General features: G+C 43.6%; 1 protein-coding gene across 5 annotated transcripts in view; it reads right to left on the minus strand.

Moving 5' to 3' along the window:
* Positions 1-14,054, minus strand: part of RNF19B (ring finger protein 19B) — a 38,856-nt gene extending 24,802 nt beyond the window's left edge. For all 5 annotated transcript variants that reach the window (XR_008682064.2, XR_008682063.2, XM_055397191.2 and 2 more), the window contains exon 1: positions 13,416-14,054. Coding sequence is in view for 3 of the 5 variants with exons in the window: in XM_055397191.2 (XP_055253166.1) it covers positions 13,416-14,035 (620 nt within the window). In the remaining 2 variants the exon portion in view is untranslated. The remainder of the gene's footprint in view (positions 1-13,415) is intronic.
* Positions 14,055-17,487: the final 3,433 nt, after the last annotated feature.

The raw sequence follows: 17,487 nt of genomic DNA on the forward strand, positions 1-17,487 counted from the left end.
GTAACATTCTACTGTACATGTATACCATATTTTTAAAATCTATTCATCTGTTGATGGACACTTACATTGTTTTCATATCTTGAAAGTGAAAGTCGCTCATGCATGTCCGACTTTTTGTGACTCCATGGACTTTACTGTCCACCGAATTCTCCAGGCCAGAATACCGGAGTGGGTAGCCTTTCAGGGATCTTCCTAACCCAGGGGTCGAATCCAGGGGTCTCCTGCATTGCAGGCAAATTCTTTACCAGCTGAGCCACAAGGGAAACCCAAGAATACTGGAGTGGGTAGTCTATCCCTTCTCCAGCGGATCTTTCCAACCCAGGAATTGAACCAGGGTCTCCTGCATTGCAGGCAGATTCTTTACCAACTGGGCTATCAGGGAAGTCTTATGTCTTGGCAACTTTCATATTTTGGCAACAGGAAAATGCTGCTATAAATGCTGCTATTAAGGTGCATATATCTTTTTCAATTTGTGTTGGTTTTTTTTTTTTTCAGATAAATACCCAGGAATGGAATTGCTGGGTTCCAGGGGCTTTGTAGGTGGCACTAGTGGTAAAGAACCTGCCTGCCAATGCAGGAAACATAAGAGAACAGGTTTTATCCTTGGATTGGGAAGATCCCCTCGAGGAGGGCACGACAACCCACTCCAGTATTCTTGCCTGGAGAACCCCATAGACAGAGGAACCTGGCAGGCTACAGTACATAGGGTCGCACAGAGTTGGACATGACTGAAGCGATTTAGCACGCACGCACACATGGTAATTCTATTTTTAATTTTTGGAGAAATCTCCAAACTGTTTTTTTCATAATGGCAACACCAATTTACATTGCCACCAATGGTGTATGAGGGTTCCCTTTTCTCTGCATCCTTGCCAGCATTTGTTATTTGTGGCTGTGTTGACGACAGCCATTCTGATAGGTGTGAGATAACATCTCACTGATTTTAATTTGTATTTCTCTGATGATTAATAAATGATGCTGAGCATCTCTTCATGTGACTGTTGGTCATTTGTGTGTCTTCTTTGGAAAAATGTCTATTCAAGTCTGCCCATTTTTCAACTGGACTGTTTTTGTTTTTTTAATGTTGATTTGTATGAGCTGCTTATATATTTTGGATATTAACTCCTTATCACTCATATCATTCAGTTCAGTTCAGTTGCTCAGTCGTGTCCGACTCTCCGCGATCCCATGAATCACAGCACACCAGGCCTCCCTGTCCAGCACCAACTCCGGAGTTCACTCAAACTCATGTCCACAGAGTCGGTGATGCCATCCAGCCATCTCACTCTCGGTCGTCCCCTTCTCCTCCCGCCCCCAACCCTTCCCAGCATCAGAGTCTTTTCCAGTGAGTCAACTCGTTGCATGAGGTGGCCAAAGTATTGCAGCTTCAGCTTTAGCATCAGTCCTTCCAATGAACACCCAGGATTGATCTCCCTTAGAATGGACTGGTTGGATCTCCTGACGGTACAGGGGACTCTCAAGAGTCTTCTCCAACACCACAGTTCAAAAGCATCGATTCTTCGGCGATCAGCTTTCTTCACAGTCCAACTCTCACATCCATACATGACCACGGGAAAAACCATAGCTTTGACTAGACGGACCTTGGTTGGCAAAGTAATGTCTCTGCTTTTTAATATATTACCAAGGTTGGTCATAACTTTCCTTCCAAGGAGTAAGCGTCTTTTAATTTCATGGCTGCAATCAGCATCTGCAGTGACTTTGGAGCCCCAAAAAATAAAGTCTGACACTGTTTCCACTGTTTTTCCATCTATTTCCCATGAAGTGATGGGACCAGATGCCATGATCTTTGTTTTCTGAATGTTGAGCTTCAAGCCAACCTTTTCACTCTCCTCTTTCACTTTCAACAAGAGGCTTTTGAGTTCCTCTTCACTTTCTGCCATAAGGGTAGTGTCACCTGCATATCTGAGATTATTGATATTTCTCCCAGCAATCTTGATTCCAGCTTCTACTTCTTCCAGCCCAGCGTTCCTCATGATGTACTCTGCATATAAGTTAAATAAGCAAGGTGACAATATACAGCCTTGACGCACTCCTTTTCCTATTTGGAACCAGTCTGTTGTTCTATGTACAGTTCTGACTGTTGCTTCCTGACCTGCATACAGGTTTCTCAAGAGGCAGGTCAGGTGGGCTGGGATTCCCATCTCTTTCAGAATGTTCCACAGTTTATTGTGATCCACACAGTCAAAGGCTTTGGCATAGTCAATGAAGCAGAAATAGATGTTTTTCTGGAACTCTCTTGCTTTCTCCATGATCCAGCGGATGTTGGCAATTTGATCTCTGGTGCCTCTGCCTTTTCTAAAACCTGCTTGAACATCTGGGAGTTCACGGTTCACATATTGCTGAAGCCTGGCTTGGAGAATTTTGAGCATCACTTTACTAGCGTGTGAGATGAGTGCAATTGTGCGGTAGTTTAAGCATTCTTTGGCATTGCCTTTCTTTGGGACTGGAATGAAGACTGACCTTTTCCAGTCCTGTGGCCACTGCTGAGTTTTCCAAATTTGCTGGCATATTGAGTGCAGCACTTTCACAGCATCATCTTTCAAGATTTGAAATAGCTCAACTGGACTTCCATCACCTCCACTAGCTTTGTTCATAGTGATGCTTTCTAAGGCCCACTTGACTTCACATTCCAAGATGTCTGGCTCTAGGTCAGTGATCACGTTATCGTGACTATCTTGGTCGTGAAGATCTTTTTTGTATAGTTCTTCTGTGTATTCTTGCCACCTCTTCTTAATATCTTCTGCTTCTGTTAGGTCCATACCATTTCTGTCCTTTATCGAGCCCATCTTTGCATGAAATGTTCCCTTTGAATCTCTTATTTTCTTGAAGAGATCTCTTGTTTTTCCTATTCTGTTATTTTCCTCTATTTCTTTGCATTGATCACTGAGGAAGGCTTTCTTATCTCTCCTTGCTATTCTTTGGAACTCTGCATTCAGATGCTTATATCTTACCTTTTCTCCTTTGCTTTTCTCTTCTCTTCTTTTCACAGCTATTTGTAAGGCCTCCTCAGACAGCCATTTTGCTTTTTTGCATTTCTTTTCCATGGGGATGGTCTTGGTCCCTGTCTCCTTTACAATGTCACGAACCTCCATCCAGAGTTCATTAGAAAATGTTTTCTCTCATTCAGTAGGTTGTCTTTTTGTTTTGTCAATGGTTTCCTTTTCGGTACAGAGCTTTTCAGTTTAATTAGGTCTCATTTACTTATTTTTTTAAAGAAATACTTTAAAAAAATTACTTATTATTTTTGGCTGTGCTGAGTCTTTGTTGCTGTGCACAGGCTTTCTCTAGTGGCGGTGAGTGGAGGCTCCTCTTCACTGTGGTTCAGGGGCTTCTCATTGTGGTGGCTCCTTTTACTGCAGAGTACACTCTCCAGGGCATGGGCTTCAGGATTCGTGGTATGAGGGCTCAACAGTTGCAGCTCATGGGCTCAAGAGCTTGGGCTCAGTAGTTGTATCAAGTGGGCTTAGTTGCTCCCGGGCATGTGGAATTTTCCCAAACCAGGGATCGAACCCATGTCCCCTGCATTGGCAGCTAGATTCTTATCTACTGTACCACCAGGGAAGTCCAAGGATCATTAATTTTTGCTATTGCCTCTGCTTTAGGAGACAGATAAAAAAAATATATTGCTACAATTTATGTCAAACAGTGTTCTGCCTATTTTTTCTTCTAGGAGTTTTATGATTTCAATACTTTTTCATTTTTAGGTTTCACAGTGAAATTGACCTGATGACAAACTGAGAGACAACTGGAAGCTCATTTTATCTTTCCATAATTTTTTCCAACTTGAACGTACACCTTGAAATATCCTCTTTCTTGACAGGTTCCAGAATCCAAGAATACCACTCATCAGTCTTATTAATCAACATGGAATATGGTGATTATTTCCTCCTAATCCCTTCTGATACATATTCTTAGTTATGAAACACAATTCAGAATCTATCAGCACCAACCAGCATTAAGTACATTTCTTACAAATCATGTTTATTTACCAAGAATTATTTTCCTACAAACAATCCAATGTATTTACAACTATTATCCCTTCTAACTCTAAAAATCTCAACTAAATGCACAGGCTACCCTAGTAAGTGGACACATTCAAAATAAGAATTTTTCTTAAAAAGTAATTTAAACAAACGAAGAAGGGAAGACAGCAGTAGTGAAAGTTCAGACAATTTTTAAACAAGTCAATGATTGCAGGCTTGTTTCCATGCTCTCCTCCAATAGCCAAAGACCTCAAACAACTTAAACAAAAGAAAAATAGCATTTTCTTAGATCTGTTTTACAGTTTGCTTATTTGATTGTACATTAGATATTTATGACAGCAACTTAAGTTCCAGGCTTATCATAGATTCTGCAAGTTGATTTGAGAATGACACTGAAGGAGCCAAAATAAAAAAAAAGAGAATGACACTGAAAATATCAATGACAAGGTTTCATCTATATTACATAATACAGGCCGTATTAAAACACTTTTCAGAAAGAACAAAGTGAGTTCAATGTATAAATGCAAATGATTCATATCCTGTAGGAGTTCTGAGCAAATTTATCCTACCTAGTTGCAAAATAACTACTAAAGATAAACAACATCTTTCCTGAAGAAAGTGATTTGCTTGCTATTTTGTGTTAAATAAGAAAGGTACTAGGCGATCTCAGAGAAAAGTATTAAGTCAACTCCAGACAAGACAATACAAATTAGACAGACTGCCAGTCAGGAAGCCTTTGAACATTTCATGATACATTTCTACTTCACATAGTGGGAGTAATATTTATTAACAGATTTCTCTCTTTTTTTTTTTTTAAAGAACATTTGGTAGGACTGACAATATCAATTTTGGGTGTGGAATTTTGAAGGAAGTAAAATAACCTCAAATACTCATGAACCTACAGCAACCTATTATTGTGACACAGAATTACTCAGGGCACGAGACTTGGCATTCCGGTTTTTGGGTGTCTTGTCTAGGCTCTTTGCCCCTGACTCATACTGCATGACACTGAGCTAATTAAAATCTCCAAACTTTAGATTCTATCCCTAAAATGGAAGTATAGGTGGTTGCCACTTTCAAGTAAACATGTTTTAAAACTGCATTTGAGATCTTGCCCTAAAAGTTATGGTATAAATACACAGCACATATTGTCCTACTTCCTGGCCTTTGCATACTCTATTCCTTTCTGCCTTGAAATGCCCTTTCCTTAGTTCCTGCCCTGGCAAATACTAATCCGTTTAAGAACCAGCTCAAATGTCATCCTTTCTATAAAATCCACTTAACCTCTCCAGGCAGTTGGTTGCCCACTTCCTGTCTGTGCATAATTACTTCACAATACTTAACACATTATACAGTAAATATGTTTATATGTATGCTTCTCCCAACCAGAGTAGGCAAGGAAAAATACCAACCATCTTTTAATCTCCAGGGTCTAGCACACTGATTCATGCTTAAAACACCTGTTTTGAAGGAATGATATAGAGACCCTCTGCTCTGTGGGTTTTTTATTTTACCCAGGTCATCTAGTTCTTCTCTTGGGCCATCATATTTCCCTAAAGTAATCTTTTAAACTTATCTATGTATCTATTGGCTTTCTATATGCCAATTACTATAACTTAATCCTAAAATTCTGTATAAGTCCTTTTGAGGAGTAAATTCCTAAATTCTGAATAGGGCAATCTCCTACCCTAGGTAGTCAAAAAAAGAAAAAAAAAAAAAAAAACAACTATTCTGTTCTTTCTCTTCTCTGGCCTACATTGGAATCTCTCTCCTACTCTGCTTTCTTAGCTCAACAGAGCATTCAGGTTTTCTAATTAGAAGTTAAATGTAAGGTCAAGGAAATTACATGATGCTAAGAAAACAGAAACATCCTTTCTCCCTCTTAAGTTCATACAACTTTTATTAATTTTGTCAATTTGCTATCTTCAGAAACATTATAATGTGACAGGCTGCTGCTGCTGCTAAGTCACTTCAGTCGTATCCAACTCTGTGTGACCCCATAGACGGAAGCCCACCAGGCTCCCCTGTCCCTGGGATTCTCCAGGCAAGAACACTGGAGTGGGTTGCCATTTCCTTCTCCAATGCATGAAAGTGAAAAGTGAAAGTGAAGTCGTTCAGTCGTGTTCGACTCTTAGCGACCCCACGGACTGCAGCCTACCAGGCTCCTCCATCCATGGGATTTTCTAGGCAAGAGTACTGGAGTGGCTTGCCATTGCCTTCTCCGAATGTGACAGGCTAGACCACAACAATAACTTACTCTGGCCTGGGGGGGTGGAAATCCCATTAGTATAAATTGGATTACATGACAACAAATCCTGGCAGTTAAAGATATGTGTTCCTATGTCTATACTTCACTGTTCCAGGCCATGTAACTGCATTTACAAACAGACTCTGAACATATATAAGGGTGGATGACACAGGCTAAGTCGTCACAATGAGCCATACTGTCACTATCTTCCTTTTTACTGCCCTAGTTCAAAACCATGTCATCTCTTAACAGACAACTGCAAGACTATCTGGTCTGCTTTTTCCCTACTCCAATTCAAATTCCAATGCCAAAAGTTTATCTATCATGATGTTACTCTTTTGCTTAAAATCCTTCAAAAAAAAAAAAAAGAAAGAAAAAAGTCCTTCAAATCTATACTTTGCATGGCATAGACAGACCTACCAATTTGAATCCAGTCTACCTTTTCAGATCAATCTCAAGTCACTTCCCAGATCATGCTCCCCATATTGCACATCCAGAGGCAAAGCAAACTAGACTGCAGACTTAGTCCTGGATTTACATACCTCCATGCATTTGCTCGTAACATTCTGGTTTAAGACGGCTAATTTTCTCTACCCTCATCTTTGTTTGAAGTAAAGTGAAGTCACTCAGCTGTGTCTGACTCTTTGCGACCCCATGGATTGCAGTCTACCAGGCTCTTCCATCCATGGGACTCTCAGGCAAGAGTACTGGAATGGGTTGCCATTTCCTTCTCCAGGGGATCTTCCTGACCCAGGGATCGAACCTGGGTCTCCCACATTGTAGACAGATGCTTTTACCGTCTGAGTCACCATAAATTTCTACTCATATGCTTCAAGCCCTGATTAGGTATCACCTCCTCCATGAAGTCTTTAGTGACACAATCATGCAAAACCTTTCATCCATCTTCTAAGAACACTTGTATTTTCTTCAGTATCTATTACACTGCATTTATAACTATCTATCTGTCTCCTCCACCAGGCCAAACACCCTGTCAAGAGGACCATGTCTAAGTCCTTTCTGCAATACTCAGAACTCACCTAAGGTTCAACACCATATGATTCTGAAAAGGACCGCTGATTACCCGTCTGTCCTCTTCTTGCCCACCCTCCACTTATCTGTTTCTCCTCTCAAAATTGTGGTGTTTGTATTCTTTACCTCCCTTATCAAAAATTTAACTACTCATCCCATTCTTCTGGGACCTAATTGAAAGACTTTGTTCAGAGTTGTAGAAAAAGTTGGAACTTAGATATCTTAGTCTAGAGGAGCTCTCAATTTACTCAGAGCACAAGACACTAACAGAAGACAGGCCAGAATAACTGTTAAAGGAGCTTAGAAAACAACAAACAACGAAAGTTTCAGGTCTGCTTTAAAGATGTCATCAAAAAACAAAAACAAACATGTTTCCTGGTGATCTAAGTTTAGGGAAATTACATTAGATTGAAGATTTACCCTGCATAACAAGATTTACAGTGTATATTAGAATTGTTTAAAGGGTCTAAGGAGCTCAGAAATAAAAAGTTGCTTTATTTTGTTCAATCCAACATTTCCCAAGCTTATTCAATCCCAACACATTTTTCTTTTCAATAATGCCGATACCTTGAGAAATACTGATGTAGCTGAAAAATAGAAAATAAGATCAAAAGATGGTTGGAAATCATAAAAGCTCTTAAATCATAAGGGTAGATTATATAAATAATATGTTCTCAAAGACATAAGAAGTCATCTTATGGGTCAGGTATGAGCAGTTTTAAGCAGGGGAATGATACAAAATGTTCTATTTTAGAATGTATACTTTGGCAAATATGAGAAAGATACATTGGGCTGGAAGATGATGTAAATGGTGGAGGGTGGGGTTGTAGGGGGATACAGAGGTGCGAAAATGAAGCTACAGAGTTAAATTCAGAGAAAAGATTCAGGAAAGCTTCAGAAAGGAAAAATCCTCCCTCACTGACTGAGAAATCTGTCTTGCTCAGGGAGCTTGCTCTTCTCTCATAAATGTATTAGGGACAAACAGAAGCTTCCTGTTTTTAGGATAATCCAGTCCAGTTGTCTAGGAAAGCCAACAGACAATACTACCTTCTGGGAACAGGTATGCAGGGGAACTCTGCAGGAGACAAAGGCAGCAATGAGAGGCTGAAGTGGGGGACTGCACAAAGAATTTAGGTCAAGACAGTCTTATCTCCTATTCATCTGTACAGAAGATCTGCCCCCTGTATGCCAGGAAATATTCTGTTGTCTCATTTGCCAAACCTCAAGTCTTCTAGGACAAACCTAGACAGCGTATAGTCGAAAAAGGTCAAAGCTGTGGTTTTTCTAGTAGTCATGTATGGATGTGAGAGTTGAACCATAAAGAAACCTGAGCCCCGAAGATTTAATGTGGTGCTGGAGGGACTCGAGATCAAACCAATCAATCCTGAAGCAAATCAACCCTGAATATTCATTGGAAGGACTGGTGCTGAAGCTGAAGCTCCAATATTTTGGCCATCTGATGCAAAGAGTTGACTCAATGGAAAAGACCCTGATGCTGGGAAAGACTGAGGGCAAGAGGAAAAGGCAGAGGATGAGAAGGTTGGATAGCATCACTGACTCAACGGACTGGAGTCTGAGCAAACTCAGGGAAATAGTGAAGGACAGGGAACCCTGGCGTGGTGCAATTCATGGAGTCGCAAAGAATTGGACATGACTTAGTGACTGAACAACAACAACAATCTTCTGGAGATTCTGAAAGGGTTTAAAGACAGGGCACTTGAGAGGAAAACATTACATGTTTACATGATTTGGAGGTTTCTGAAAAGACCCTGTGCTTAAGTAGAGACTCTAAAGGGTAGTAGATCAATTGTACTATTTATCAACTGTGAGACACTGGGTCCCACACTTAAACTCTGAACTGCCTTCTTTATCAAATGAGTTTACCACCATCTACCTGCACGGAACAAAAGTGAAATTATTTGAGAAAGTGAACAGGAACTAAAAAGCCTCTTGATGAAAGAGGACAGTGAAAAAGTTGGCTTGAAGCTAAATTCAGAAAAATAAGATCATGGCATCTGCTCATCACTTCATGGGAAATAGATGGAGAAACAGTGGAAACAGTGTCAGACTTTATTTTTTTGGGTTCCAAAATCACTGCGGATGCTGACTGCAGCCATGAAATTAAGACGCTTACTCCTTGGAAGGAAAGTTATGACCAACCTAGATAGCATATTAAAAAGCAGAGACATTATTTTGCCAACCAAGGTCCGTCTAGTCAAGGCTATGGTTTTTCCAGTGGTCATGTATGGATGTGAGAGTTGGACTGTGAAGAAAGCGGATCGCCGAAGAATTGATGCTTTTGAACTGTGGTGCTGGAGAAGACTCTTGAGAGTCTCTTGGACTGCAAGGAGATCCAACCAGTACATTCTAAGAGATCAGTCCTGGGTGTTCCCTGGAAGGACTGATGTTAAAGCTGAAACTCCAATACTTTGGCCACCTCATGCGACGAGTTGACTCACTGGAAAAGACTCTGATGCTGGGAGGGACTGGGGGCAGGAGGAGAAGGGGACGACAGAGAATGAGATGTTTGGATGGCATCACGGACTTGATGGACATGAGTTTGAGTGAACTCTGGGAGTTGGTGATGGACAGGGAGGCTTGGTGTGCTGTGATTCATGGGGTCGCAAAGAGTTGGACACGACAGCGACTGAACTGAACTGAACAGTCTGAAGATTATAAAGGGCTATAAAAATGTTAGTTATCTGTATTCTGAATGAATTTTATCTCATTTGAAAGCATGTTTTAAAGGTTATATTTGGTGAGAATTGCCTGGTGGTCCAGTGGTTAAGACTCAACAACTTTCACTGCCATGGCCTGGGGTTTGATCCCTGGTCTGGAAACTAAGATCCCACAAACTGTGCATGCACAGCAAAGAAAGAAAAGAAAAATTACATTTGTTAATAATATTAATGTGAAAGTTTTCCCACAGAAATTGGTTTCCTTATTTATGAATATAATAAAATTGTACTCAAGTATAGGAAAAGAAAAATTCAAGGCTCTTTTCTATGTTCCAAAAATATTCGTAAACAAATAATCTTTTAACATATAGTGCTTTTTTCATGAGTAATCAGTGAAACTAGTGATCAGAACTCTGTAAGATCACTCATATGCTCCCTTCACCCCGCCAAATAGACACACACACACACATACAGAGTAAAGAACTTGATAAATTTGGCTGACAGGAACTTGATCTGTGGTCAGTAAGATGACGAGGTATGAGAAGAAATAACTGGGGTCTTAGGCTTCTCTTCTAGTTCTCATCCATGACTTTTACCTTACCCAGAAGAACAACAGTTTAATTAAAACAAAACAACTATTTTTCTCATGACATTAGAAAGAGATGGCAAAACCACTGGCCACATCCCCACCTATTTGAGAAGTGACAGAAATACAAAGTTACTCCCTGTTTATCTAATATCTTCATCTGAATTCTCAAAACACTCTGAAAATATCAATTAGTCCTCTCAAGTAAGGAAAAGATTAGGCCTATTTCAGACAAGAAAAATAAAAGTAGGTAAGAGGCAGTTGCTGCTGCTGCTGCTTAGTCACTTCAGTCATGTCCGACTCTGTGTGACCCCATAGACGGAAGCCCACCAGGCTCCCCTGTCCCTGGGACTCTCCAGGCAAGAACACTGGAGTGGGTTGCCATTTCCTTCTCCAATGTGTGAAAGCGAAAAGTGAAAGTGAAGTCGCTCAGTCGTGTCTGACCCTTAGCGACCCCACGGACTGCAGCCTACCAGGCTTCTCCATCCATGGGATTTTCCAGGCAAGAGTACTGGAGTGGCTTGCCATTGCCTTCTCCGAAGAGGCAGTTAAGAAGAATCAAAAAAGAAACCAGATTCTAGCCTCTTTGGCTCTCTCAATGTTGTAGGCCACACTTGATGAAATGACCCAAACAGTAGCATCCCCAATAATGCTGATAAGCTTGTGCTTTCTAAAGCTTTGAGAGAAAAGAATACTGGCCTTGGCTGGAATCAATACCAGTGTTCCAAGCCTGGTTCCACCACCCACTAGTTGTATGAACCTAAATAAGTCACTCAATTCATTTAAACTTCAGTTTCCTTATCTGTAAAACTAGATCAAATGTATCTTACAATGTTGCAAGGATCAAATTAAATTATGTATGCCTGACACATGGATACTCAGATGCTAGTTTGCCTGTTCTCCCTACACTTTGCCTTCTTTAAACCCACAGATTTAAAAGTTACATTAAAATTGTTATAATTTTTAACTAATTAAAAAAACCTCTGGATGATAATATGATAGTAATTCAATACTTGACTAATATAAAAATGACCTAATACTTTAATAACTTCCAAGTCTGGAATGCTGTAGAGTTATCATCAAGATTGGAAGTTAATTCCTGTCCATTTTAACTGATGTGAGCAAAGACAGAGATTGACTCAGTGAAATAAACAAAAAGAGAACTTTCCCAGAAATAAACGTCAGTGATGCCACATTTCTCAGTTAAAATTCAAGGAAATTCACATCTCAAAAAGGAGATAATATACTATTCCAAAATGAACCAAATAGTGTTCTCTTAAGTAAAATATTCCTTTAGTTTGGAAAATAAATCAATACTGTCTGTAAAACTTCAATACCACATAAATTAACCTCTTAAGGCTAGGAAGTCTACCAGATCTCCAGTTAAAAGCAAACTTTTCCAAGGGCCTACAAGGTTTTTTTCTGATACTTATTATTAATAACTGAAAGTGAAAGTGACCTACCATAGACAAACACCTCAACCTTTGACCACAACATTTCAAAGTAATTTAGAAACCTCATCTCAGTGAGCTTAAATAACATATACATTCTAAATAAGTTTGGCAGAATAGAAAAATAATAATAAATTAACTCATCTTACTCCCCTAACACTCTATGACAGCTTCTTTTGAAGGAGACAAATAGCAGCATCATGAAAATCATAAAACAGCCTTGATATATAGGCTATGATTAAAAGCCCTTAGTTCTTTTGAAAGAAAAGAACACACAGCTTTTTACTAGGAGTCCCTAGCCTCTTTTTGCCCTCAAAACATGACACACAAGAATAAAATGATCTGGCCAAGGTCACAGAGCAGGTAATGGCACAGTCTGATGTCCCTCTTTCCTGCATGCAACCATTTATGGGATGTTATTATTAACTTATTATTACTGACAATAACACACAATCAGATTTTAAAAAGTAAAGGTTGGGGGCCGGAGGCGCCGGGGGTGGGGTGGGGGGCTTTCCACTGAATTCTCTAGATGGCAAAATCTGGTGGTATTAAGTCTGCATCTACTGCCTATTTTCTCACTGACCTTAAAAAGTCAGTGAGAGACACAGTGCAACATCAAGAACTCAAGATCGGAGGAACTGGGAATCACATTTTCTCTTAATCTTATCAACCTCTGGGCATCCTTCTCAGTGCTCCCATTGCCTCTCAGGACAAAGGGTCTGTCCACTCCACACCCTGCCCAAGGCAGCAGTGCAAGGACCACAGGGGTGGCCACACAATAGCCGGCACAGAAGACACACCACAATGCCCAGGTTGCCCCCAGAGCGCTGCCAGTGTGCTGTCCTTTCCCGCTAGAGCCATTTCAGTCACCAGCATCCCTACTTTCAGCAGTGGTGGTCTCAGGAAGAGCACACTTTCTCCTGCAACGCTGCGAAGTTTGCCCCTAGTCAGATGGACACACCCCTCTAAAGCGCTGCCCCTTCAGAAAGATGTTCTTATTCCGTCCTTTGCCAGGTATCCCCTCCCTATTCTCATTCAGAGATACCCGCTTCCTCTGGAAAGGGGCGTTCGCTGGACCAAAAACAGCCTCTCGCTGCCTCCTGACTTGACAGCTCCCTTCTTACCCACTGCTCGGCCCCCACCTCAAGTCCTCAGGCAGGGGTTGGGTACTGGGTGCGACCACCTCAGGCGTCTGGGCTTGCCGATGGTTACCGGTTACCAGCCCGCGGTAACTGCCGCCTGGCCTCCCTCCCTCTGGTCATCCCTCACCTCTCCCTCCACGCTAGGACACGGACACACACACACACATATGGTGCGTGGAGGACCGCCCCTCGCGGCCGGCCACACGCAGGGTCTAGCCTTCGGCCCCAGGTCCCCTCCGCCGCGGCCACCGCCCCGGGGCCACGCCCCCGCGCTCACCCGCAGTCCGGGGCGGGGCACCAGCGGCAGTCGGGGTCCGAGGCCAGGTAGCGGCGCAGCATGAACTCCTCGTACTTGTGCATGAGCGGCGGGTCGGCGAGCAGCAGGCGGATGTCGTGCGGGTTGAGACGCTCGCTGCACTCGGGGCAGCTGATGGGGACCCGGCTCTCGCTGATCTCCAGGCGCAGGTAGTGGCGGAGGCAGTCCCGGCACGAGCGGTGCGGACAGCTGAGGAGGCGCGGGGCCCGCTCCGGCGGCAGCCGCACCAGGCACAGCGGGCACTCCACCTCCTCCGGGCCCGAGCCACCGCCCTCCGCCGCCTCCTCATCGTCTAAGCCGGGCCCCACTGTCGCCGCGGCCTCCGCCTCGGCCTCGGCGGCCGGCTCGGCGGGCAGCGCCTCGGGCGGCGAGGCTTGGGCCGGGGCGGGCGGCGGCGGCGCGGCCGGGGGCGGCGGCTCGGCCTGCGGCTTGGCTCGGGCGCGGCGGCCGCGGGCCGAGGAGGAGAAGACGCTGTGGAAGGTGAGGCGCCGGCGCCGGCCGCCGCTGCGGCACTTGGGGTCGGGCGCAGCCGCGTGTAGGGATGTAGAGCGCGGCGACTCGGAGTCTTTCTCAGAGCCCATGGTCCCCAAAGGCCGAGGGGCGAGGGGCGCCCAGCGCCACCACAGCTCCCGCCTCAGCGCCCCCTCAGCCGGCGCCCCGGCCGCGGCCGCCTCAGCCGCCCTCCCAGAGATAGAAACCAAGCAGTAACGACGAAGCGGTTATAAAGCCTCCGCCCCGCGCGCCGATGCCCACTGCGCAGGCGCTTCGCGGAGACACCTCACAACCCGCACCGCCCATGCCGGAGGGGGGGCGCTGGGCGGGGCCGAGGGGGTGGAGCGTGCTGGGGCGGAGCTCCGTCTCCTCGGAGGCCAGGTGATTCCAGGGCCGCCATCTTGAGAAGACAGTAACTCAAGTAGTTTACTTGGTCTCTTCCGTCAATATCATCGCCCCTAGCCGCAACGAACCTGCGGCGGAGTTTTCGGTTTGCCTTTCCTCGAGGTTGTGCCGATTGCTGCTTCCAGCAAATGATATTTCAGTTACTCCATCTGTAAAAAGCCGATGAGGGGAAATCAGACAGTGATTCCCAACTGGTCTACCTTCCAACACATCTTTTGTTGTTTTTTTATTAAGCAGTAATTAATAAAGAATATATTAATTGAGCTTCTATTAAATGGAGGCATTACTAGGTGAAACAGACAGGGTCTTCCTATCTGCTAGAGGTTTACAAAATAAAATCCAAATCCCTCAATCTAGCATTCAGTACTTTATGTGAGCTACTAAACTATTCCTAGGTCCACCGCCCATTCTAACTTTCTGGTAGTTTGGTTATTACAAATCGTGGACTGATGCCCAGCATTTGGAGGGGGGCCTGGAAGTGCCTTTCTTCTGCTGATTCCCCCACTGCTCTGACTGAGGGAAGATACGGAGTCAGCCTTACAAAGGGGAGACAAGCAAGCCGCTTTAACAGCAATGGGAAAATATCAGGTAGGATTAGATTCAGTTTCAAATAACAAAAGAAAAAAAAAGGCTTATGATAGAAATTTCGCTCTTCATGAGAAATAATTCATAAAAGTTCAAGGCTGCTCTGCCATTCTCATCTATTGGTTTCTAATCTAAGGTCGACTCATTATGGTCCACATTCCAGACAGTGGGGAGGGAAAAGAGAACAAAGGTACACTCTTTTCCTTTTAAGAAGACTGCCTTGAAAACCCGGCACATTTCTGCTTACATATCATTAGCCAAAGCATAGTCACATGGCCATACTGGGATATGTAGCTTTTTAACTGGGCACAATGTGTCCCTAAAAATGGATGCTCTGTTATTAATAAAGATTGGTAGAAACTGTACTAAAAGATAACCAGCTGTCTTTCATGGGTGGTATTTAAAACCGTGAGAAAGGTCCCTAGAAATAAACCCTGGCAAACTTCAAACTTTTGAAGTAAAACAGTGGAAGAGCCAGCTAAAGAAACTGAGAAGCAGGGGCTGTGACACGGGAGAAAACTCAAGCTGGCATGATGTCACAGACACCTCGATAAAATGCTTCCAGGGGGAGTGGTCAATTATGATAAATCCCACTGAGAAATAAAAGCCGATAAGAACAGAGAAGTGATCACTGGATTTAGCAATACCAAAGAGGTCCGTAGGAGGAGAAATGTTCCTCTTCAAGGAGAAAGGAGATTTGATGCCAGATGACTAAAACAACAATTGATTTCTGTATACATGTCAAAGTATGCTGGGCTCTGCTGTGATAACAACCCGAATATATCAATGCTTTAACACATTGGTGTATTTCTCCCACTCATACAAAGCCTGCCTATGGGGCAAGGCACTCTCCCGGTCACTCAGAGAGGTCAATGGCACTTTCTTCCTGGGCTCTACCACCTCAACCCAAGGTCTTAAGGATGACCTCAATAGGGGAAAGAGAGCTGGAGGGTGTGTGTGTTTGTGTGTGTGTGTGTACACACACGTGTTCAGTCATGTCCAACACTTTGTGACCCCATGGATTGTAGCCATGTCCAACACTTTGTGACCCCATGGACCGTAGCCATGTCCAACACTTTGCGACCCTGTGGACTGTAGCCCACCTGGCTCCTCTGTCCATGAGCTTTTCCAGGCAAGAATACTGGAGTGGGTTGCCATTTCCTACTCCAGGGGATCTTCCCAACCCAAGGATCGAACCTGCATCTCTTGTGTCTCCTGCATTGGCAGGCAGATTCTTTACCACTGCGCCACCTGGGAAGCAGGAGGGTTGTGCACCAGCAATTAAATACTTCAGCCTGGAAATGAAATATGTTACTTTCACTCATAGACTATTAGAACTTGTGACACAGCCTCAATTTAATTGCAAAGGAGGCTGAGAAATGTAGGGGGGAAGCATGGACTATTTATAATAGTAAGTGACATTATCTCAGCCACAGTTCCCCATAATCATCATTGACTCTGTTCTTGGTGACCAATGTCCTGAGCAGTTGCTTGGAGGAGATGTGCGCCTGTTGTAGGGATGAAAGATGGGGGAGAAGGCTGCTCTGTTCCTTGGGTTAGAGTGTGCTGAAGGACCTGGGGACCTCTGATTCCAGCCAGACCCAGCTGGCTTTGAGATGCTTCCTCCTGTGCAGCTGACAGAAACAACTGTCAGAATTATTGAATAGCTTGCTGAAAAGCTCAACCAACCAAATGCTTGCTTGTCTTGGCTCTGGTTCTCAAACAAACCGTGCCTCAGCTCAAAGCTGCCACCACCGGTGCTTTGGCAGAAAAGTGACCTCTCATAAATATCACTGGACTTTGCTATGACCCCATTTCTTCTGGGTTTTGTTTCCTGAATCCATCACCCTTGAAGCAAGGGACTAAAGCAATTCCTGTCACTTTTTCCTCTGTTTCCACTTCATACAAGGGGAGCAGTGACTAGGGAGATGACAGGGAGAGAAGGACTCATCTGGTCACTCACTCAGTAAACATTTATTATACATACTTTGTGGAAGGCTGTTTGCCAAGCACTAGGGTCATGCAGATGAAGAGTCTAATGGAGTTGTGGGCAAGAAAGCTTGTGTCAACCCTTCCTCAAAACTTTCTAGAGTTCCCACAACCAGCTGCATCTCCTTCCATGCATCTTGCTTCTTTGCAAATGCTAATCCCTCTGCTTGTAATCCCATGCATGCTTTCAGGTTCATTTTCATGGTCATCACCCTCCTTTCTACTTTCAGACATACCTCCTCTCATGTCCCCAGGGCATGATGTAGATAACTCCAGTGTCAATCAAACCGTACTAGGATGACCATGTGATTTACTGTCCAAACCCACGACACTTTTGAGAATGAAAAGTGAAAAATGAAAGTGAAAGTGGCTCAGTCATGTTCAACTCTTTGTGACCCCATGGACTGTAGCCTGCCAGGCTCCTATGTCCACAGAATTCTCCAGGCCAGAATACTGGAGTGGGTAGCCTTTCCCTTCTCCAGGGGATCTTCCCAACCCAGGTCTCTCGCATTGCATGTGGATTCTTTACCAGCTGAGCTATGAGGGAAGAAGCCCCATTTGA

This window comes from Moschus berezovskii, chromosome 2 (assembly GCF_049115385.1).
Source record: "Moschus berezovskii isolate FMDL1 chromosome 2, NW_MosBer_1.0, whole genome shotgun sequence".
NCBI lineage: Eukaryota > Metazoa > Chordata > Mammalia > Artiodactyla > Moschidae > Moschus > Moschus berezovskii.